The sequence below is a fragment of the Emys orbicularis genome, chromosome 3 (assembly GCF_028017835.1).
Source record: "Emys orbicularis isolate rEmyOrb1 chromosome 3, rEmyOrb1.hap1, whole genome shotgun sequence".
NCBI classification, from domain to species: Eukaryota; Metazoa; Chordata; order Testudines; family Emydidae; genus Emys; species Emys orbicularis.
The window spans coordinates 121,597,692-121,620,356 of NC_088685.1; the positions used below are offsets into that span (position 1 = coordinate 121,597,692).

At 41.3% G+C, this 22,665-nt stretch overlaps 1 protein-coding gene across 3 annotated transcripts in view; it reads left to right on the forward strand.

Annotated features, from left to right (window-relative positions):
- Positions 1–22,665, forward strand: part of ARID1B (AT-rich interaction domain 1B) — a 412,174-nt gene that overhangs the window by 362,662 nt on the left and 26,847 nt on the right. For 2 of the 3 annotated variants that reach the window (XM_065400299.1, XM_065400298.1), the window contains 3 exons: positions 4,256–4,365; positions 11,621–11,830; positions 15,604–15,808. In XM_065400299.1, coding sequence (XP_065256371.1) covers positions 4,256–4,365; positions 11,621–11,830; positions 15,604–15,808 — 525 coding nt within the window. Of the gene's footprint in view, positions 1–4,255; positions 4,366–5,106; positions 5,266–11,620; positions 11,831–15,603; positions 15,809–22,665 lie in introns of all 3 variants that reach the window. The other variant, XM_065400297.1, reaches the window with a different exon arrangement.

The window sequence follows — 22,665 nt, forward strand, 5'->3', positions numbered from 1 at the left end:
GCATGCTAGGGTTGCCTAATCACACAAACCCAAACACCCTTGTCCTGCCCCCTGTCCCACCTCTTCCCTGAGGCCCCGCCCCTGCTATGCCCCTTCTCCAAGGACCCGCCCCACTCACTCCATCCTCCCTCCCTCTGTCGCTTGCTCTCCCCCACCCTCACTCACTTTCACTAGGCAGGGGCTAGGGGTTGGGGCAGGGGTGTGGGCTCTCGGCTGGGGCCAAGGGGTTTGGAGTGTTGGAGGGGGGTCCAGGCTCAGCCTGGGGCAGAGGGTTGGGGTGCAGGAGGGGGTGTGGGCTCTGGGAGGGAGATTGGGTGCAGGAGGGGGCTCAGAGCTGGGGCAGGGTGTTGGGGTGTAGGAGGGGGTGCAGGCTCTGGGAGGGAGTTTGGGTGCAGGAGGGGGCTCAGGGCTGGGACAGGGGGTTGGGGTGTAGAAGGGGGTGCAGGCTCTGGGAGGGAGTTTGGGTGCAGGAGGGGGTTCAGGGCTGGAGCAGGGGGTTGGAGTACAGGAGGGGGTGAGAGGTGTGGGCTGCGGCCAGGCGGCGCTTACCTCGGGCAGCTCCCGAGTGGCGGCGCAGCAAGGCTAAGGCAAGCTCCCTGCCTGCCCTGGCCCCGCACCACTCCTGGACGTGGCCGGCATGTCTCTGCGGCCCCTGAGGGAGGACAGGGGGCTCCACGCTCTACCCCTGCCTGCAGGCATTCCTGGCCAATGGGAGCTGCGGAGTCGGCGCTCAGGGCGGGGGCGGCGCACAGAGCCCCCCTGCGACCCCTCTAGGGGCTGCAGGGAGTTGCCAGCCGCTTCCGGGAGCAGTGCGGAGCCAGGGCAGGCAGGGAGCCTGCCTTAGCTCTGCTGCGCTGTGGGACTTTTAGCAGCCTAAAATCTCCTGGTTTGGCTTCAGTAGCCTCCGGGAGATAGAGCCGGATTCCGGGAGACTCCCGGCGAAACTGGGAGGGTTGGCAACTAGGGTGACCAGATGTCCCGATTTTATAGGGACAGTCCCAATTTTGGGGTCTTTTTCTTGTATAGGCTCCTATTACCCCCCACCCCCATCTCGATTTTTCACATTTGCTGTCTGGTCACCCTATTGGCAACACTATATGCAAGGGGGAGAGAGCGAGAGGCCAAAATATTCTGTTTTGTAGAGTGCGATTTGTTATTGCACTAGCAATAAAGAGAAAAGCAATGTTTGTGTATTGCTGCTCTTACTGTATTTCACCATCTTCTGGAACTGATAGTCAACTTTTAGTAAAAAGAATACTTTGCTGCAGTTTTACTCATGTCACATATACCTTTGAGTGCATTAAATTCAGCATAGAATAGCTAATTCATACTCGTTTTATGAAATCATTCTAGCTCTTATAATAAAGCGAGAGGCTAGAACTTGAAACCTATTCACAGTACACTGCAACACCTTTTTTGAGTCACAAATTTCCCTGTTATCCTCTTTTTTACTTTTTATCTTTTGGTCTGCACTTCAGATGCAGGATTATTAATATCTGTATAGAAAGGGTTGATGTCTTAATTTAGCAGAGTTTTGTGACAGTGATGTTCTCCCACTGCTTGGAAAAGGGTCAAAATAATGCCCCTAGTGTGACATTGTACTAGAAAGTGAAGGGTTGTCTGTTGCAAATCACTGGGGAATATTCTTGCAAGAAGTTATGAAACAGCATTTCAGCAGAGGATGGAGAAGTACTTACAGAAGCTACAAGGAAACTAGACCGTCTTACAATGAACATAGCAAAGCCCTTGCAGTTCCCATTGCAAGGTAGATGAACCAATAATAAACATAGAACAAAGATTGTTAACCACTTTTCAGAGCACTTCATTAAATAAAAAGTTTTTCATAGTTGTCTTCACTGACAATCCCTGTTACCAGCACATGTGGAATCGTCTTTAAGTACACTGCAAAGCAGATAAAATCAGAAAAGTTCAAAATAATTTACCATCCAAAATTATTATTTGATTTTTTTTAGTGAATTTAAAAAATGGCTAATACAGTGGTAAGTTGCAGACTTGGGTCATTTTTTTTTTTATTAAACTATTAATTTATAACACTTCAAAAAACAGGATTCATAATCGTAACCTCTGATATAAACAGAATTACAAGAAAAGAATATCAAATAAATTTATAAAAAGAAGGATTTAGTCATGTGATGTTCTGCTGCAGAAATGTGGTTAGTGGTTAGCTGATTTTTACTTTCTGTTTTCAGCTTCTATGGCATGAAATTCTGTAACAGTTACATGGGTTAACATTATGTCAGTTTGGAACCAAATTATAGGAGCACATTTTATGCTTTCTTACATAAAAGTGGGTTTTCTGTTCTTTGGTTTGTTTGTTTTTTGTTGGTTGTGATGGTGTTGTTTTAGGGAAACAAACTTATTTTAAAGATCTGTAGGATTAAAAAAGTAAAAGTGTCAAGATACTGGTCCTCAATTCATACTGGTCACAAGCTGCCTTGTTCTTTCAAGGGAGTTTAAGGGCAATACTGCATACAAATCAGATGTTTAATACAGGCAGGCTTCTCAGCATAATATTGCTTGGTTGTTTTGTTGAGGTTTCACACACATTCATAAAAATAACAGCGTTTTTAGCTGATCTCAATAGATATTTGCTGCAGCTGCATCATTTGAAAAAGGCTTTTTGTTCCAATTCTTAAAGTCTCTAAGTATTGCAAGTAATTTTTTTAAAGTGTCTCAATTATGATTTCTGTGTTGTGATGTCTTTAAGGGGTTGATTGGGCTACAAATATGCTTTGGGAAAAAAACAAGAAAACATGCCCATGAAAAACACCGGTAGTTCCACGCAGAATATTAAGCATACAGTTGTAAACTCACGTGGCACATGGTTGGGTAGATTTTTTGGCAGACCCATAATCTCAACCTGCAGTGATGCTAAAGGTATTAGCAAATTAGCACTGCAAAGCTTGCCAGCTTATTCGCCAGAGTCCTGCTTGCTCTCTGACTGCTATAATTAAAACTAATTATTTTCTAAAACATAGTAATACATGAATATGTGCAATAATCATTTTGTAGTGGGCAATCTGTGAAGTATTTTTTAAAGCTTCCTCTGTCCCCCCCTAAGATCCCTCCTGCTGTGTGTGTGCTGACTAGCCAGCGTTGCCATTTTGCAGAAAAGCAATCTGGTCCAACAACCATCAGGTTAATGTTATTTTATTTAAAGAATGTTGCTTTTCTAATCTTATATTTTGTACATTTTGCAAATCTAATTCCTCCACTTTCTTGCTGCACCTTTTTATCTGTCCTTTTGCTTATCTTGAATCTCTAAAAAATAAAATAGACAGTCCCAGTTTTTAGTGAATGCTGTGCACATAGTTTTCAGGCAGTGTCTAGCAGTAGTTGTTTGGCCATTTGCATTGATTTGATGATATGTCATCTCTCAGAATCTGCTCTGTCACATATTGTATGTATTTTTACCTCAAAATCTCTTCTTGCATTCATATTAGAAATCCAGAAACTCAGCAGTACTGCTGCAGTATTAATATACTTACCACTTGCATCTTCAAACACTGAACAAAAATTAACTAACCTTCACAACACCCCCAACAAGGTGTCTGTGTAAGTACTATCTGAACATGTAGTCTGAGTACTCACCTGTCATCCCACCTGACTTCTGCAGGAGAGAAAATTTGAATGCTCATTTCTCCCTTAGAGCTGACTTTACAGATGTGTGATTTAGTAGTTGGGAGATGAGTGTGTTGGAACCCCAAGGATTTTAGTACCTTAAATAAAAAAGCTCACCTAACCATGGAGTTCCAACTGCAGATAGTGAAGAGAAGTAGCAACATGATCTGCTAGCCACCAAATCAAACAGGAGTATGACTAGAATTTTCACCCTTTTCCCAGCATTAACACAGAGAACAATTTTCATGCACAGTTTTGGCGTATGTTCTGCTCTAGATAAAGTGAAAGATATAACAGTTTCCAAAGAAGATTGTCATCTTCCTACTATATAACAGCCCAATCGTGTTATGGAAACAAACTTGCCAGCAGCATTAAAATTTTATTTATACTTTGTAAAATGATTTTGCTGTGTGATAGGGTTTTTTTTTTTGTTTTGTTTTTTTTTGTCTGCTTAAATCTAAGAGACTTCCAGATTTCCAGGTGCTATAATAAAAGAAGGAGAGAGGAAGGTGGAAGACCTATGCTTCATATGCCATCAGTTTTTAACAGCAGGAAGCATTTTCTTGCAAAGCCAAACCTATCATGCTAAACTGTTTCTCCTGTTTTTGATTAGCACCTATGGGTCTTGCAGATATGATGACACCTGGTGAGTCCAAACTGTCCCTTCCTCTCAAAGCAGATGGCAAAGAAGAAGGACCCCCACAGCCCGAGAGCAAGTCAAAGGTATTTCCTTCCTCTGCACGTGGTGTTGGTTCGGCCCAGCAGAAGTCCGCTATGTTGTCCTCCATTCTCTGGTTTTGGCCTACCCTCTTTTGTTCTTTCCTGCATGCCTTTTCCATTCATGTGCATTCTGTTTCTTTCTTTTCTTTCTTATTTTTTCCTCCATTGTGTGGATCTGAAAGTTACTAGTTCTTATGGCATTTTAACTTGCGGGGGCAAAGCAACCCACTCAAACAGTTATGTGGGGATTTGGCTAAGCCAGGTGGGTGGGAAAGGAGGGTCTTGCCTGGTTTCAATACTTGCAGCCATTTTTCTCTGCCTTCAGTTATAGCTTCCTGTTTTGGCCGCCTCAGCAGCAGCAACATACTTTAATATTTTGCTTTCCTGCCTTATTTGATAAAATAAGGTGAACAGCTTTTTTTTCTTTCTTTCATAAGGGGAAACCCATGCTTAGCATTCCATTTGAGCTTGAAGTAAGCATGGTGGCTTAGTGACTTTAGCCAAGCATCCAGCAAATTTTCCAAATTATACTAATCAACAATGTTGTTTTAATACCTTTATATATAGATATATATTTCTATATGTGTGTGTTTTCTGTATGTGTCTCTCTGTTTATATATATATTTTTTATATATAAAAAGAATTGGTCAGTCTGTTAAACTGGATGTATTTTTTTTGTTTTTGTTTTTAATAAAGTTTGCCCTGCCTTTGTCATATTATTTTTTTTTTATTCCTCTACCACAGGATAGCTACAGCTCTCAGGGTATTTCTCAGCCCCCAACCCCAGGCAACCTGCCAGTCCCTTCCCCAATGTCCCCAAGCTCTGCTAGCATCTCCTCATTTCATGGAGATGAAAGTGATAGCATTAGCAGCCCAGGCTGGCCAAAGACTCCATCAAGCCCTGTAAGTGGCTCTGGTTTTTTGGGTTTTTTTGTAATTAATTATATTTTAATGCTTGCTTGTTTGTTTTGTAAATTCTTTTTCTTCATAATTTATCCACTAAAGGGTTTTCTTTCTTTATAATAATAGGGCCAAATTCAGCTCTCAGATACATGCGTACAACTCCCACTGGCTTGGCTTCTGTGGGACCTGAGCATGCCTATCAGAGGGCAAAATTTGACCCAGTAGTAATAAAAAGAGTAAAATTGAGTGCATCGTGTAAGTTTACTGTCTGGTAATACAGCAGTTGTTGTGAAGAAAGCATCCTTCCCATAATGCATCAGCTTACAGAGCATGCCAATTGTGTTGATAAGGACATTCCATTTCTTTTATTGGGTCCAAACTCCTTCACACAACTGACTTCACTGTTTGTCCCACTGTTCATTAAGTATTACTATTTAAAAAAAAACAAATATTTTCCTCTCTGTGGGTAGTAAGAACAGGCACAGTATGGGTTACAGGCTCTGCACCACAAAAGGCACCTCAGACAAGTCTGTCATTTACAGTTCCGAAACATTTTTATTTCCAAATTTCATATGTAGAAATATAAATTCTCAGGGCACAATCTGAAATAATATCAGTTGTGATTTGTTTCACTCAGTTAGTTGAAATGAACCAAAAGGTTGGTGAAAAAGTTAAGGGAAGTATATTTTTAGAAAGCTCCTTTTTTAGATGAACAACGTGTAATCACACTAGAAACAGGTTATGCAGAAAGATCTGGATCCAGAACAGCATAAGACATAACATTTAAACTAAGTATCATTTCCAGATGAGATGCAAAGAGCAAAAAATACAAAAAAAAGTGTGCAAACATAAGCATATATGGGGATCTAATATCCATTTGACCATTTTTGGCTTATTTCTTAAACTAAGAAAGTATATGTCATTCTTTTATTTAAAATATTACTTCACTCAAGCAAAATACTATATTATAGTTATATACAAAATATAATGCTCTTTTCCAATGTTAATGCATAGCTAACTTAGCAACTAGTCTTTAGTAATGCCTTAGTTTTCACAAGATAAATTGAAGAGCACATCTCAAGGCAAAAGCAATTTGGTGAGGGGAAAAAGTCTAGCCAATCCAGAGCCTGGAAATATAACATCCAAGACAGGGAATGTTATTAATCACTATTATCTTGTTGCAGCAGATAGAGCCAGACATTAAAGTTGTCCCCAAAAATGTTCATAGACTTCACATGGCAATTCAGAGTTACTAACTTTTTGCTCCTCTGAGAAAGTAGTTAAGCTCATAGCACGTTATCTGCAGAGACAGCTTTCTTCATGGAGGGTGACATTCTTGCTAGTGTAGAGGGTCCAGACAAGACCTTCTGAACCACATTTAATAGGCTCAAGTGGATTTTTAGAGTTTTTGTGCATGCCCTCTGCACTGGTGTGAATTTCACCTTAAAAGGCCTGAGGAGGTATGTAGCAAATATAAGCTCTGCAGGGGAGAACAGGGGAAGTATAGGAATGAGATGCACCACCTTAATTTTGATGTCCATATGTCATTGACTTTGAGTCTCAGAAGGCAGCTGGTGTTCTTTACGCCCTCCGGGTCCCATTCTGTCTTTATTTTAATAACATTTCTGAATGGACAATGCTGTAAACTGGTGATGGGAAATTTTCTTTTCTTTTCTTTTCTTTTCTTTTATTTAATGTTTCGCTTTTTCTTTTCTGGAAGATTGGAAAATATTTTGTCTAGTGAATGTGCATTCCTGAGCTCATTTTAATAATTTGTTAATAAACCACAGGGACCATCGTGAGCATATATGTATTGTTTCCACTTAAAATTAACAAAAAAAAAATTAGAATAAATCTGTGAAGGAGGTGGGAGGCATTATGGTTTTGCTTTCAGGTTAAACTCCTGTTCCACATGCTCTTCTCTTCAAATACCATGTTACACCTCCTGTTCAGAGTTCTTAGCAATGATTCCATAACTTCAGTTACCTTCTCAATAAATAGTTCAAGTGATTAGAATGGTGCTGGTTTGGAGAACTATAGAATTATAGAAAAATAAGAGCTGTCTGCCAGCTGATCTCTTTTTATCTGTGGAGGCCAGACTGTTGGATAACTTAGTTTACAGCTGATATTGACAACACTAGTCTGACTTTGATTGAAATTATTATTGGGATTCCCCATTCTTCCCAGTAATATATGAAAATAGCCTGTGCTGGCTAATTTATTCATCAGATTATCCAAGTGCTAAGGTTCTGATAGAGTTCTTGGCTCCAGGAGTGAGTGTGGGCAACGGTGAGCATGGTCTGTGGTTAGCTTTGCAGTACCCCTGCACCAGCAGAGTGGGTCATTTTGTTCAGTGATTCCTTTATGCAAGTGTGGAGGGAGAAGATGCAGAGAAGAGACTGTATAATGATATGTGTTGTGGGATTCTCCAGCTGGATAGTTACAGTGGCATTGCTATACTGTAATCAGTTATGTAAAGAACAAAATGGCTTAAAAATTAATTAAAATAGAATATGAAAATATGTGAGAGTCTCAATATGAGAGAGACTGTGAGCAGGGTCATTGTGACACAAATTAAAACAGTAGGGTTATGAATCCCCTTAAAATGCTCTGAAACTGTTCACTGTATATATCTACATATTACAGTAGAGATAGTTGAATTGTACATTTTCCCCACAGTGCTTTCAGTGAGAGATTTGCAGTCTGTGGAATGTGTGTGTGTGCCTGCGCATGTGGGTATATAATAAAAATAGGTCTTTATTATTATATAAATATTAACAAACTCTTAAAGTGGGATTATCAGTCTGTGTTTTACACACACATACACAGATGCAAACAGAGATAACTACCTACAGCTAAAATCTGAAAGGAATTGTTGTAGGAGACAATGAACTATCAAGCAGATACCTTGGATTGCCTGGAGGACTCTTGCAGATTGACCATAGGAGGTGTGGTAGATTACTGCTCTATGAGGCATCAGTGTATGTTTTGGTGCAATATAAATAATATACAAATTAAATATGGAAATAAGTTTGCTTCTTCTCATCTTGTTTCAAAAGCCACCACCCACTTTGGCATGACAGGAGCTCTTCACAGGAAAGTCCTGGGGCTAGAGTAGCAGAGGTTAGGATTACAGGGAAATTGAAGCAAGGTGATAGAGCTAGGCATGACAAGCTTGCCTAAGCCCTATTGGTTATTTTAATCAGACTGTAAATGCACTCACAAAGAAAAATGTAGGATATTTGTTATTATTCCAATATTGCCTGGTACTCCCACTTTAATTAAGTTAGTCAGTAGTTATGCTGTAATAAATCCCTATTTTCTACGTTTTAAAATTTACCTGCTCTAGGCTGAATCTGGCCATACAGGACAGCAGTTTGTGTTAGTGTGTGCACAAGCTTGTGTAAAATCTGTCATTTTGCACATAGTAGTGCAGAAGAGAAAAAAAAACACATTTACTTTTGGGAAAGGGTGTTGTTTTCCCCCAGTGCATTCTTCTAAAGTTAATGTTTCATTTTAAAAGAAAATTGCAGAGTGAGAAGCACTTCTTACCTTCTGCAAACTGTGAAAAGTTTTCAAATCATACTGTCATTTTGGAGCCTGCTGCCATGTTACAGAAAAGCAACATAATTTGAGACAGAGATAGTATAAGAGCCCAGTATGAAAGACTGTAAACCAATTGACATTTTGCAGTGATACTGGTTTAAAAGAAGAAGAATTTTATAATGTAAAACCTTTCATTTGAATATTAAACCTGAACTTTCTTCTACTGGTGAACTCATATAAAAGCATAATAGAAACTAGTTTATTACCTCCTACATTAGATGTAAGTGGAGATAAAATTTGCTATATAAAACCTTGTATTTCCTGCCTAGAATATAGATAAAGATGTCTGTGATATCACAAACGTGAGACTGTGAAATTAATGCTGGTAAAAGGTAGAATCATTTTGTTCTTTACTTAAGTGGGTAGCACTGTAGCTCCACTCTGCTCTGCTATTCAGAGTTATATGCTCATCCCTAGGTTCCTATTTGAGAATAAAATATTTAGGATTATGACTTGTCCACTTACTGTCCATCCTCTCTTTTTAATTTTCCTTTCCATTTTAATAATCTTCAAAGTAAAAATAATTCACTGGTTAAATTATTGTTTAAAAACACAATGCTCCTAAATGCGTGGGATGAAGCAATTTCAGTTACAGAACTGATATCACAACCACATACAGAGTCGTTAAATTTGTGCTTTCACAGCCTAATCCACGGGCCTTATGCCAGTGCACACGCCTCCCTCCATTTAAAACCAGTAAACCACATTCAGCCTTGGCTCCATTGACTTCCGGGAGAGTTGCAGCACAGCTGAATTTGGTTCACTAAATTCAATATTGCACCTTCAAACTTTAAAATGTGAAAGGTAATATTACATACATATCAGTAGGGAGGATTACAACTGAAGAAATTAGAAATTCAGTTAGCAAAGTGGGGAGCTTTTCAGGAGCCAATTTATTTAATTAAAATTAATATCCATTCACTGGAAATAATAACAACAATGGAACTGCAGGGTCACATCCTCTTGGCTCTGATTCTCTTCCCTCCTGGCTCTTCCCCAAAATTGTCAAGTTTCAACCAGAGACCAGAGGGAGATTTGGAGCTCTTCAGATTTTCCAGCCCAAATTGTACAAGGTGATTGGTGGCAATGCTTTATGTGAACCGTTATTGGCTTTCTGAATACCACAGTAATCAACAGGCTAAAGTCATTGAAAGCTGCATGTTGCCACATTACATGTTGCATCGTGCCACAGTGCCAGGCCCCGTTCAGAACCATGTGATCAACAGAAAGCTCGTTCTGTACTCGTCCCAAAGTACATTTGGGAATTTTGTTTAGAGCTGATCAGTCAAAAAAATTTTTTTGCTTATTTTAAAATATTTTACCCTAAAAAGCAAAAAGAAAAAAATTGAGAAAAGTTAAGCAGGGGAAGGGCAATGGGTGGACAAGGATGGTGAAGTGTGTTTACCACAGCTGGGGCTACACCTCTGATATGTTATATATACAGAATACATTTCCTTCTCCATAATGTCATGTGAATATTTCCTTTCCACATAGCTTGGTGTCCAAATGTCCCGATCATGTCTAATTCTGAATAACCCCAAGTTCACTAGGGGGCAAATCATCTCCCCTCCTCTGTAGGGGCAGAGAGCCCTCTTGCAGCAGAACCCAGAGCACTTATACTGTGTGGAAGGGGGACACTACTGAGAGAGCTACACGTGAGTGGGGTGCAATCCCTGTGAGTCACAGAGCCCAGCTCACAGGGCTCTCTGCTTGCATAGCAAAGGTGTGGAGAAAGGGTCTGGTGGATGCACATCTACGCAGATCCACCAGCTGTTTCCTCTCCCTTCCCTTGTAAGGAAGGGGAGGGGAATGAGGAACGCTGAGGCTTTGCTAGCATTAAAATTAGAGGAGTAGCCACATAATGGTTCCATTCTTACTACTCAACAGAGGGAGAACTAATTTTCCCCCCACCCTCCGCTTTTGTGGATTTTCCCATTGCCTGGTCCAGCTACTTGTAATGGGCTCTGGTTCTGTTTATACCCCTAATTTTCACCAGTGCTATGTATGTTCTTTCTCCACACGCCGAATACATGTGATGGCTATACTCTGTGGTTCTCTTTCACCTTTGCAAGTGAAGAGAGTGGTTACTCATGACCAGTACTCAAATTGGCTGGTATGAGAAAATGACAGTAGGCTCCCTCTTCTGCGTTTTTGGTTTTTTTTAGCCAGCCATGATGGGAAGGGTAGGTAAAACATAATCACCTACCCCTGTCCAATTCCAACACTGCTCACAAAACAGGTTGGTTGTCCTAGCTTCTGCTCTGAGCTGTTTCTTCAGAAATTCCTCTTCTGATGGAGCATTTTGGTACTTGCTTTCTTTCAGGGTGTTCTTTGTATTATTACAAGTTGTTCAGAAGAGGCCGATTTTAATGTAGCTTCATTTAAAATTGTAAAGCGCTTTGAGATCTGCGGATGAAAAGCACTATATAAAAACTAGATATTTTTTAAATGACTTGAGGCATCATCAGAAACTTGCCTTCTGGGATCCAAAGCTCAGATCAATGAAAGAAACATAAGAAAATAATGAAAATGGGGAGTTTGGGCCCTTTATTTAAAATCATGTAACTTGCAGTATATGGACAGAATGTACTGTTTGTGCCAGAACTAGTAGCCTTCATTCCTGACTGTTGTGTGATAGCTTTAGTTTGTTTGACATCTTCTCTTTTTCAATGTTGTGAGTATCTTACTTTCTTTTCCCTTCCCTTCCCTCCCTTCCCCCAACTCTTTTTTTTTTCTTTTTGTGCTCTAGAAATCAAGTTCCTCCACCACAACTGGAGAAAAGATCACAAAAGTCTATGAGCTGGGAAGTGAGCCAGAGCGCAAGATGTGGGTGGATCGATACCTCACCTTCATGGAAGAAAGGGGCACGCCTGTGGCCAGTCTGCCAGCTGTAGGCAAGAAGCCACTGGACCTCTTCAGGCTTTATGTCTGTGTCAAAGAGATTGGAGGTTTAGCACAGGTGAGCGGAAGTGGATGAAACTAGACCATCCAAAAACTTAGCCCTGCATTCCTCCTAGAATATTTTCTGCTAGTTTCAGCATTACAAATTCTTCCCTGAAAACAAGGGGGAAAAGACATGGAAGTTTCAGTATAACTAATGTTTGAAGGTAAGTAAGCTCGTGTGTAAATCTAACCCAGATTAGCCTGCCATGCACTAACTGACCGTGTGGACCCTGCTGCTACATACTAAAAGCTCTGTAGTATGCTTTGATCTACTCCTGTTTCAAATCTGTTTGAATTTTTAGTGCGCAGTGGCAAGGTCCACACAGGCGCTTAGTTTGGGGTAGATTTACACCCCAGCTTGCCATGAACTCAGGGTTTATGTAAACAAGCCCTGAGGTTCATTTTGGACTGCACTAGTGCTCTCATAGTGCACAATGTGGCTCTAAATTGCCTAGTGTCAAGGGAGTTTAGGCTGCTGTCTGCTCAAGGGCACTCTAGTAGTGCTAAGAGAGAATCAGAAGAGAAGGCCATTGGATTAAAGAGAAGGGTTAGAAACATGGAAGAAGATCAAAACAGGTGATGGAAAACAGCTGTTCTAGAGATGGAAAAAAAGAGAGCGCCTGAAATCCATCCATCTCAGACAGGGAAGTGCCTCTAGGAAAAGTCAGTTCAAATCTCTTAGGAAGTGGCAGGAGTATGTAATTTGCAAGCAGTCTGTCCCAAACCATTCCTCCCTCTGTATGTTTAGATTGTATACTCAGTTGGGAAGAGACTGTGTTTTCCTCTATGTTTGGAAAATATTTACCACATGTTTTGCATTGTGTCTCAATCTATATAAATACAATAATAATCAATAATGGGGAAACCTAACCGAAAGGCAGGAAGGTAGACTGGGGAAGAGGCTGCAAATAAAAAAGATGTTGGTAGAAGTCAGAGATACAGTTTGCTGCATTGAACCTTGTCTTTCCCACTGAGAGTAGATATGAGGCCTGTGCTGTCACAGGTGAGAGAATATGAGGTTCTTTTCCCACATGCGAATCGGGGTTAGTAATAGTTGCCTGACTCACACGGATGCTGTGAACATTAACTTATTTAGGTTCGATCCCATTCATGTCTTTAGAGCCGGATTGATCCTTTAATGTTTGTGGAGCACTTTGAAAGGGTAAAGCACTAGAGTAGATACTAAATATTAAGTAGTAGCATTATTGGATTTGGGATTCAAGACCTTCTTTTTGCCTTGCTGGCCCAGGCCTGCTGTGTGCTGAATGTTTCCTGTGAGATGGTGAGAGCTCACAACTCGAATTGAATTAAGGGTGATCAGTACTTTGCAGGATCAGGCTCTAAATTATGAGTTAGATGTAACTAAAATACACATGATCTCTACACTAAAACACACAATCTGAAAACAGAAGTATGTTAAATTGAATTGGGCCCATGGAAAGTGAACCCCTGGTAATGCTCCCACCTAGCCAGTTCTGGAAACCCACTTCCAACAGTGATTACTGCTGATTTTAACAGTAGTACTCTGCATAGCATGATATAGCATATTGAATTAGACCATGGTCATTGAAGTCCAGTGATGCTAACTGGCACCGCAGAGGAAGGTAGAAAAATCTAATGTATTGCACCTTGCCACTTGTTAAATGCTGTCCACGGATGAACGGTGGGGTTCCATCCTGACTTTTGCAATGACCAGCTGATGTGTGCCCCGAAGTTTTCCTGAACTTGCAATCTTTATTATTGGTCATAACACTCTGCAGCCCTCTTTTTAAGTCTAGCTACAGCATTTGACTCAGTGTCTACAGAGGCTCAAATGCTTCTACACAACTGGTTAATATTAAACCATTAAATATAAGTGGGAGTTGAAATTTGAAATCCTAAAAAGGCCTGTATGTTTGTTTATAACAAGGGTCTTTTCTTATTTATTTTTTTAAAAAACACATTTTGGGCCCAAGCTTACTTTCCAATATGGACCAACATATATTACCGATGAGGAGATGCTGTCCCACTCAGATACAATTTTGAAAGGAACTTGATTTATAGGTTTGTAGGCTACAAAGGTTGATTGTTCACTGTGGGCATGTTAACATGTATTCTCTGGTTAGGGCTACAGAGAAATGCACATGTTCGTCTAATGAGATTTATTTAAATATAGTTGGATGGTGCCCACCTGAAAAGCATAGTTGCCCCTACCACTGCTCTCCACGTTTCATGATCTCTGCCCACTGAGTGACAGGATGTAGATGTGCAGCGATGGTGCGTATTTATCCTCCTGAAGCATTGCATTTCAAGGTACACCAAATAGCGCTTTGCTTCCCTCTTCCAAAGCCATGGTAGACCTGCTGTTGGCAGCCTTGTTTTATATGCCAATACACTGGACATTTAGGCACTGAGTACTTCGGCGTGCATTATGCAGTGTGTTTGTTGTATACCACGTAGTGCTAAGTAAATGGGCAAAAAAGGGCTGTGTGATTGGGGATTTAAGTCTCAAAAGTGCCAGTTTATGAAAATCACTTTCTCTTTGACCCCTGGATTGCTGCCAGATGTACCTGGAATACACAGGGAAAATAAAACTCTTCACTCGGCCATGCCAGTCTGCATGTAATTAATTCTTTTGCCAAGAGAACCATCCTATCTGGCAGCTGTGAAGGGGTTATTGAACACAAAGATAAAAACTATATAAATATCTCCTTGGCTGGCATATAGGGTTGGCAACAGATATGACCAGTAATAAACTTTGTAGCTATTTAAGCTAAAATAGGGTGATAAAATCTCATGCTTCAGGACGTAAACTGATCATCATAGCATTCAAGAAGTAAGCTCCCCCTTCCTCCTCCTCCCCCCCCCCCCTTAAGAGATGCTGAGCACTTTCAACTTCCATTTACTTCAGTGGTGCTCAGCACCTCATAGGATCATACCCAGCACTGCACATCTAGCTTGATGTGCATTGGGGCCATTTTCACCTTTGTTTAAAGGAAAAATACTGGTCATTACTAGAGGCACTGCTGGACCAATGGTCTGATCTGATGTGGCAAATCCAGTGTGCCTCAACCTAAGAGCATAGTTTGAACAGTCGCTTTCAGTACTCTGGCATACGCAGCAAAACAAGGCTCACACCAATGGCATGCTTGTATCAGCAGAGCTGTAATACAGAACATTACTGCACTGTTCCAGTGTGTTTGAACTCTGTCTTAATTAATAAGGGGCCTCACTTGACTCTGCATCTCCTGTTGCAACGGGATCATTGATCAATCCCACAAGAAGCCTTAAAGTGAAAGGATTTGAACCAGAAATTGCAGGCTAAACTACCTGACAGCTGGTGGCTGTTCTGGAGGAAATGTTTTTCATATCAGTGCTGAAACACTTAAACTGCAGAATAACATTGTTATTGCTTTTTAAATTAGTTTTTAGAAGCTGCTTTTTTAATTAGAATAGGGTGTGTGTGTGTGTGTGTGTGTGTGCGTGTGTGTCAGAGAGAGTCAGTGAGTGTGCATTTGAATGGAGATAAATAGCTAACTGAACAGCACAAGCCTTGGAAGAGTGCAAGGCATTTAAAAGATGCACCATGCAGAAGACTCTCAACAAGCTTTTTATGTAGCTATCAGCAGGTTCCTTAATGGTTTTATAACTATAAACGCTGTCTGTGCATTACTGAGTGGGGGAGTAATGAGCATTAGTTAAAAGAGGCAAATAAAAAAAGTAAACCAAGACATTAAGTGCTCTTTTTCCTCTTGGCTTTAAACAAGCCGCCTTGCTGCAAACCAATACTTCTGCCATTTATTTTGCTAGGTTAATAAAAACAAGAAGTGGCGCGAGTTGGCAACCAACCTGAATGTTGGCACTTCAAGCAGCGCAGCCAGCTCCCTGAAAAAACAGTATATTCAGTACCTGTTTGCCTTTGAGTGTAAGATAGAACGAGGGGAGGAGCCCCCTCCGGAGGTCTTCAGCACTGGAGATACTAAGAAACAACCTAAGATTCAGCCGCCATCTCCTGGTAAGTAGAAGAACTGCAGACTCTTATACAATAATTCACTAGACTGCATCCTGCATCTCAAATCTCCTGTCCCAGCAAACATTTTAGAAGCATCCCTTGCTAACCTTAGATAAGCTAGCTAAAAAAATACTCCTTGGGGATCCTATTTGTGTTCTGAACTGGCTCCAAGACAGTATGAAAGTTAACTCTAAGGAGTAGACTGCAGAGATGCGTATATGCCCACACATCTTTAAGCATTTCTTTGTCTCTGTCTGAAAAATACAAGCATTCTAACGATCAAACTGTTAAATGGAAACAATAACAGCAGTGTTCTACAGGGATGTTCCATCCCTTGCATTTGCTCTCTGTAAGACATCGGATACCCAGGACTAAATAAATAAATAAAGTAAGGAAGGGCTGGATTCTCCCATCCACACTTCAACTATTGGAAATCTGGAGCCAAATTTCAATGGGCCTGCTGGCAAGTAAAAGAACTACTCAGTGTGAGTAAGGATGGCAGCTTTTGGCCCAATAAATGGAACTCAGCCTGCTGCTCCACTACTGTTTATTTGAAATGCCTGGCAAATGAAGAGAGTTGAGAGACTAGAGAACACCCATAGTACAGTATCAAGCTTTGTCGTTTAGATTACGTCACTTTCCTCTGCCATTGTTGCTAATCCTGTGTATTAGATTGAGTGCTAGCAGCACGGTCTGTATCCTATTGTCAGCTGTAGATGGGCACTGCAGTCGAAATGTTGATTTTGGTTAATGAATCTTCATGTACAGTATGGTGCTTGAAGTAGTCACGAGAGTTAGATTTGGTTTTTTCTGCCTGCATTCAACTCAAGACTCGTAAAATGACAACCATGATTGACATTCAAGCTAGAGAAATGTAGAGGAGTAACATGTTAAGCATGTGAAAGAATAAATAGAAGGTTTTGTTGCCTTTTGGAGTATTTAACTTCTTGGCTTCAGGCAGAAGAGGAAAAGAGGACTTTTAATTGGTATGCACTATTTTCTGTCTGCATGGAATCACAGAAGGGCAAAGACCTTTTTAAGTGTGAATCAGAAAGATGGGATTCTCAGACTCTTTCCTGGTGTGGAGTACTTTTTAATACACAATAATCTCATAGATACATAGTGAATGGGGGGCATTCACTATTACACAGGCCACCTCTTCCCATTAGCAACATAGTGTCATTCCTGTGAAAGCGACAACAGTTGCTTACGTGGAAATGTGAAATTAGGAAAGTATTTAATATAACTGGATTTCTTTTAGCAGCTGGAAATAAGGAGAAGAGCCAGGAAACCAGCCAGCTATCCCCTTATTTTGTGACCTTCTGTCATAGATATTAGAAATAGCAAAGACCTATTAAGTCATGCAATTACATTCAATTGCCAGGTAGGGTTATTCCTTCTGATGCTCACTCTGGTGCTTTGTCCAGTATTGTAAATGTCTCTAGTGATAGGGCTTAAATTGCTTCCTGTTAGAGACCTTCCATAGTCTAATAGAATTCAGTGTTATGAATTTTTTCCTGATATTCAATTCAAACTTACCTTCCATCACCACTATGTTCACCCCTGTATAACACCCTAAATGTTTATACCTTACAAATACTTAAGGTTATCATGTACCCCATCAATAGGTATTTAATGTATAAAACAAGCATGTTACTCTGAAAAACAAGGGGGGGGGGAAGGCCCACATATTATAAACAAGAGCAGCAGTCAGAGTATTTGACTCCCTAGAGGGAGTTTAGATTAGCCAGCACATGCATTCTTATTAAAAATTGAAAGCTGCTGGATTTGGCTGCATCACCTGCAGCAAGGGCCAGTAAATGGAGCTGAAACCATTAGACTCATTAGGGAGAAGGAAAAGAACATGTTTTTTTTAAATTAAGCAGCAAAACTAAAAATAAATAAATATTTTGCTTCCCTCTTCCTTTCTCTAACTCTCTTACAGTGTTGCCATTCAGTAATTTTGGTTAGTGGTTCAGGAACAATCATCATAAAACTGTCTGAATTTTGTGTTAAAGAATCTTGATTTAAATATCCAGACCTTGAACAAAAGCAGAGAAATGTCATGGGCTGCCCTGCAGTTCCATGTGCACCTTGAAACTATAAATGAAAACTGCAAAGTCCAAGTCTGAATTTATCATAACATTACGTTCAGTTCAAACAAGCTGTCTGGGAGCAGAACTGAAACTATTTTTCCAAAATAAAAACACAGCTGGACATAGGGACCAGAAGAGGGGAGGAATCAAGCAATGATCTCAAGGTTTATTTTGTTTGCTGGAAAAGAACTTGTGTCACTGAATGGGCTGCACTTCTGTGTGGAAAAAGGCTTTCCCAGTGTGTATCAGCTTTAGTACATGAAATCCCGCTGAGCTATAGATGCTGCAGAAAGTACAGGGCCTGTTCTCTTAACAGTTGGCTCTTTTTTTCTTTTTCTTCAGTTTATGGTAACATTAATGTTTTAACTGCACAAAAGCAGTAGGATTATAGATGTACTTTAGGTAATCCATCCATCTTTGGCTTGCAAATGGAGCAGGAGCCCACTGGAACAGGAAGCAGTAGACTAAAAGGTTCTTGCTTTTAAACATTAAGACATCATGAGATTGGTTCAGTGCAGGCACACCCGTGTGCCTGCACATAACAGCCTTTTTGAAGCCTGCTTCAGCTACACAGAACCAGTTGCAATATTGATGCCTAAATCAATACATGATGAAGAAGGGTAGGGTTGCCCTTAAGGGAATTGGGCTTAAACCCCTCCTGTGACAACTCACCAGTTTCGCAGCTGATTCTATGAGGCTGAGGTTCAGGTGATAGCTTCAGGGCTGGCTCCAGGCACCAGGGCAGGAAGCAGGTGCTTGGGGTGGTCAACGGAAAGGGGCGGCACGTCCGGCTCTTCGGCGGCAATTTGTCGGCGGGTCCCTCAGTCCCTCTGGGAGGGAAGGACCGGCCACCGAATTGCCACCGAAGAATGAAGCGGCGCAGTAGAGCTGCCACCGAAGTGTTGCCGATCGCGGCTTCCCCCCCTCCCCCCCCCCCCCCACCACCACTTGGGGCGGCAAAAAAGCTGGAGTCGGCCCTGGATAGCTTGAAGATCACATGGTCTTCATGAAACCAGCAAATAGCTCGGTTGCTAAGAAGAGGTTCAGGCAGTAGAAAGGATCCTGCCAGAATCTCTGGGTCAGGGGAGGAACCGAGGGCTAGATCCACAAAGGTACCTAGGCACTGAACTCCAACATTTAGGTACCACTGACATTCTCAAAATCACCACTCAGCTGCCACCTACCCTGTAGGCACCTAAATTCTGATAGGCATGAAAGTTTCCTCTGGTGGGCAAGGGCCAAGCCACCTAAGGCCTATGGCTACCCCACAACTAACAAGCTGCTTCGTGCCTTAACTCATGCCTAAGCCCCAGCAGGATTCTCAAATGAGTCATTCACTCGCAGGGCCCAAGCCAGTAAGCATATCTCTGAGCATGCCTGTTGGATCAGGCCTTGCACAAAAGACAACTGGAGCAAGCAAGTCAGGAATTTTTCATGCATGTGCATGTCAGTCTGTCCTCAGAATACCCAGTAGCCAGGGAGCTTCCCTGGGATGTGCAAGACCCAGAATCAAATTGCTGGTCTGCCTGATTTGGAACAGGGATTTGAACTCAGGTCTCCCATGTGAGTGCTCTAACCAGTGGGCTATCGAGTATTCTGAGTGGGGTCTCTCTCTTTTCTCCTGTTGGAACTGTTTCATTGTGTATAAATAATTAAATATTATTTGGAGCCTGGACTTGAACCTGAGTGTCCCACCTCCCCAGTGAGTGCCCTTAACCACTGGGCTATAAAGTCAAAGTCAAACTCTCTCTCCTCCGAGAAAGGACTGACCTGGGGCTATAGAGTCAGTCTCTCTCTCTCTTCTTGAGACAGGGCAGATCTGCCTTAGGCATCTAATTCCAGCATAGACAGGCACCTCCTTGGCCTGTCAGTCAGGTATCTAAGGCCTAGATTGCTGTGAGTTAGGTGCCAAAGTACTTTTGTGAATTTGGGCCCCAAGCCCTGCCCTTTTCTTCTGCATTTCACTCCCGGCTAACTTAGGTGGCTCCCCACTCAGTGTGCTGGCTTCTGAGGCTCCCTTTCTTAGGTGCCTAACTTGCCCCATGCATTTTATGCAGAGCCTGGGCACCTAACTTGGGGCTGAGGACTCTAATTAGGCAGCAGAGAGCCTAGGAGTTATGCTTTGCAATGCTCTGCATTGCAGCCCCTTGGTGGAGTTAGCTCAGAGTTCATATGCTACTCCCTGGTAGATGGCCTGTGGAGTGGAATCCTGCAGGGAGCAGGCTAGGAAGGAATGTAAGAGTTTCAGGGAGTAGAAGACCCTGGGTCGGGAGAAAGCACATGATTGATATGTTGAACTTGTATCAGACAGTTTTGTTTTGAAGAAATAAAACCAAAGTCCTGAAGTAAAGGGACTGAAATCCTGTGACTGAAGAGTGTTCTTTGGTACATAGGCTGGTGAGTTAGCCCAATGGTTTACATAAGGAGGTAGGGGGATCAGAATTCTACCATCACTTACACTTCTTGTAATCCTATTGACTTCAGTGAGGATGGGTGGTAACTGAAGGTAGAATTTAGCTGTCTGTGCTGCCTGTGACAATTCAAGGTATATCCCAGCAACTCCAAAGGAAGAGTTGGACTAGTTCAGCAAAGCAGTAGGTCAGTGGGCCTTGTTCAATGGAGGCCAGAGTCAGACACACCTCAGCCAACTTACTGTTATTTTTGTTCTAATTGTCCATTTTAAAGCATGAGTTGGATGTATGCTACTGTCAGAACTTCTCCAGTCCACTCAGAAATCATATGAAAAGAGATGGCCTTGAATGTGTCATGGAGCTGCTTCTTGCAGACAAACAAGAACTAGGGAATAGCAAGAACCTCATAAGTGTTCTATCCGGGATGCTTATGCTTTTTGGAGATTCTTGTGAAGACAAAGTGTTCCATACAGCCATAAGCTCGTTAGTGTTTTGATATTCTTAACCAAAATATATATGAATGTTGTGGAAAATTCTAAATTGAAAATACAAGGTGGCCATTATGATAAGGAGGCAAATTGCAAAAAGCTTCCAACATATATGATCTGTTTTCCATTCTGACACTATAGATTCTTTTGTTGGTCAGAAAAGAAATTCTGTTAGCCACAATAAATAGATCATTTGGGTACACATGAATCTGGAAGTGATGGCCATTGTTAGCCTGTGTATTTGGGGTTTATTACTCATTATTGTACTGGCTCAGAATTGGCTGTGGGTTAGCTCATGGATGGACATAGACAGTGTCAGAAAACAACGTAGCATTGAAAATCTAAACAAAAGTGGGATGTAAGGAAACTTGAAGGAGGAGCAGGTAGCAGCTTTGACACACAGGGAAAGGGGTTCCGTTTTATGATTTCCAACTGGAAAATATTGCTAATGATAATATGTGTAATGTATCTTAACAAAATATATAAACATATATGTGGGACCATACCTTCCTGTCATATGCATAGCACCTAGTGAATGTTGGGCAGTACTCAGCGATAGATTGGGGCACTCCTGAATAAAATCCAGACAAGACCTTGGTCTTGTCGGTGTCACAGAGATCATATGATAGCAAACCTGTGAAAGTTTGTGCTCTGTTGTAACACAGAGATCCAACAGCCTGTTCTCTGTGTTTTCTTGGCAGCAGAGACAAGACTTGGGGAGGCGGGGGGAAAAAGCCAGTCATTCAATTAGTAAGTTTGTAACCAAAAACCCATCCATCTTTACTGGCAGGTGGCTGACTGAATTTCTATTATTATCTGACAGGTGATGTCACAAAACCTGTCATGTAGCCAACCGGGGAATCCCCAGTGGAAGATAAATGAGAAAAGGGTCTGGGTTATAAATAAAGGTGCCCTCTGATTGACCTCTGTTCACTGTAGACCTGTGGCATATCTGACTAACTCTCCCCTCCCCACCCCCACCCTAGTCAGCATTAGGGCACTGGGTTCATACTGTGTAAATTATCTTCCCAGCGTGGCGTCTGGCTGTTCAGTCTGAAGTATGTGAATGTACTTAACCTTCAGTAACCCTTCCATTGTTTACTTTAGCGTATACATTTGTAGCTTCTGGCAAAAGGTAGGGATATCCTAGAGAGCATGTCAGGCCTCCTAGTAATGGAGTTTCAAGAGGTTGCATTCTTTTTTTTTTTTTCCCCTGAAGGAAAAATAATTCTGGCAAGAGGAAGAATTTTTTTCTCTTTTTATTAACTGCACATTTGAACTATTGTAAATAAAGGGTCTTTCCTGAAACCACACTCCCTAGCATTGCAGGCCTTTTAAGGAAGCAGCCACTGAGGTGCTAATTTCATGCGGCTAGCAGCAAATTGGTCCATGTAGGAGGCTGTGAAGGATGCCATGATGAAAATGTTGCTTTCAGACAATTTTCTTTCAATTTTTTAAAATCTGCGGTGGCACCTATAAGGCAGGTGCTGCTCGGGCTTTTTTGTATGTTGAAAAATCACATATTACACTAGTTGACTATTTTTCTGGCCATCGCCAGTCAGCTGTATGGTCTTGTATGCACAGCTTAAACACTTCAAATAATTGTCTGTTTCCTTCTTTTTAATTCTCTGTTGTTGTTGTTTTGTTTTATAGTACTGAGTGCTTATGTAGGACTTGACAAAGTAACAAGACAGGATCCCTGTTTTAAGAAGTTTACAGTCCACTTAAACAGTTAGAATAGAAACAAAAAGATAAGCTACATAAGCTGATGGATGTAAACAGTGTCAGAAAAAAACGTAGCATTGAAAATCTAAACAAAAGTGGGATGCAAGGAGAGATTTGAAGGAGGAGCAGGTAGCAGCTTT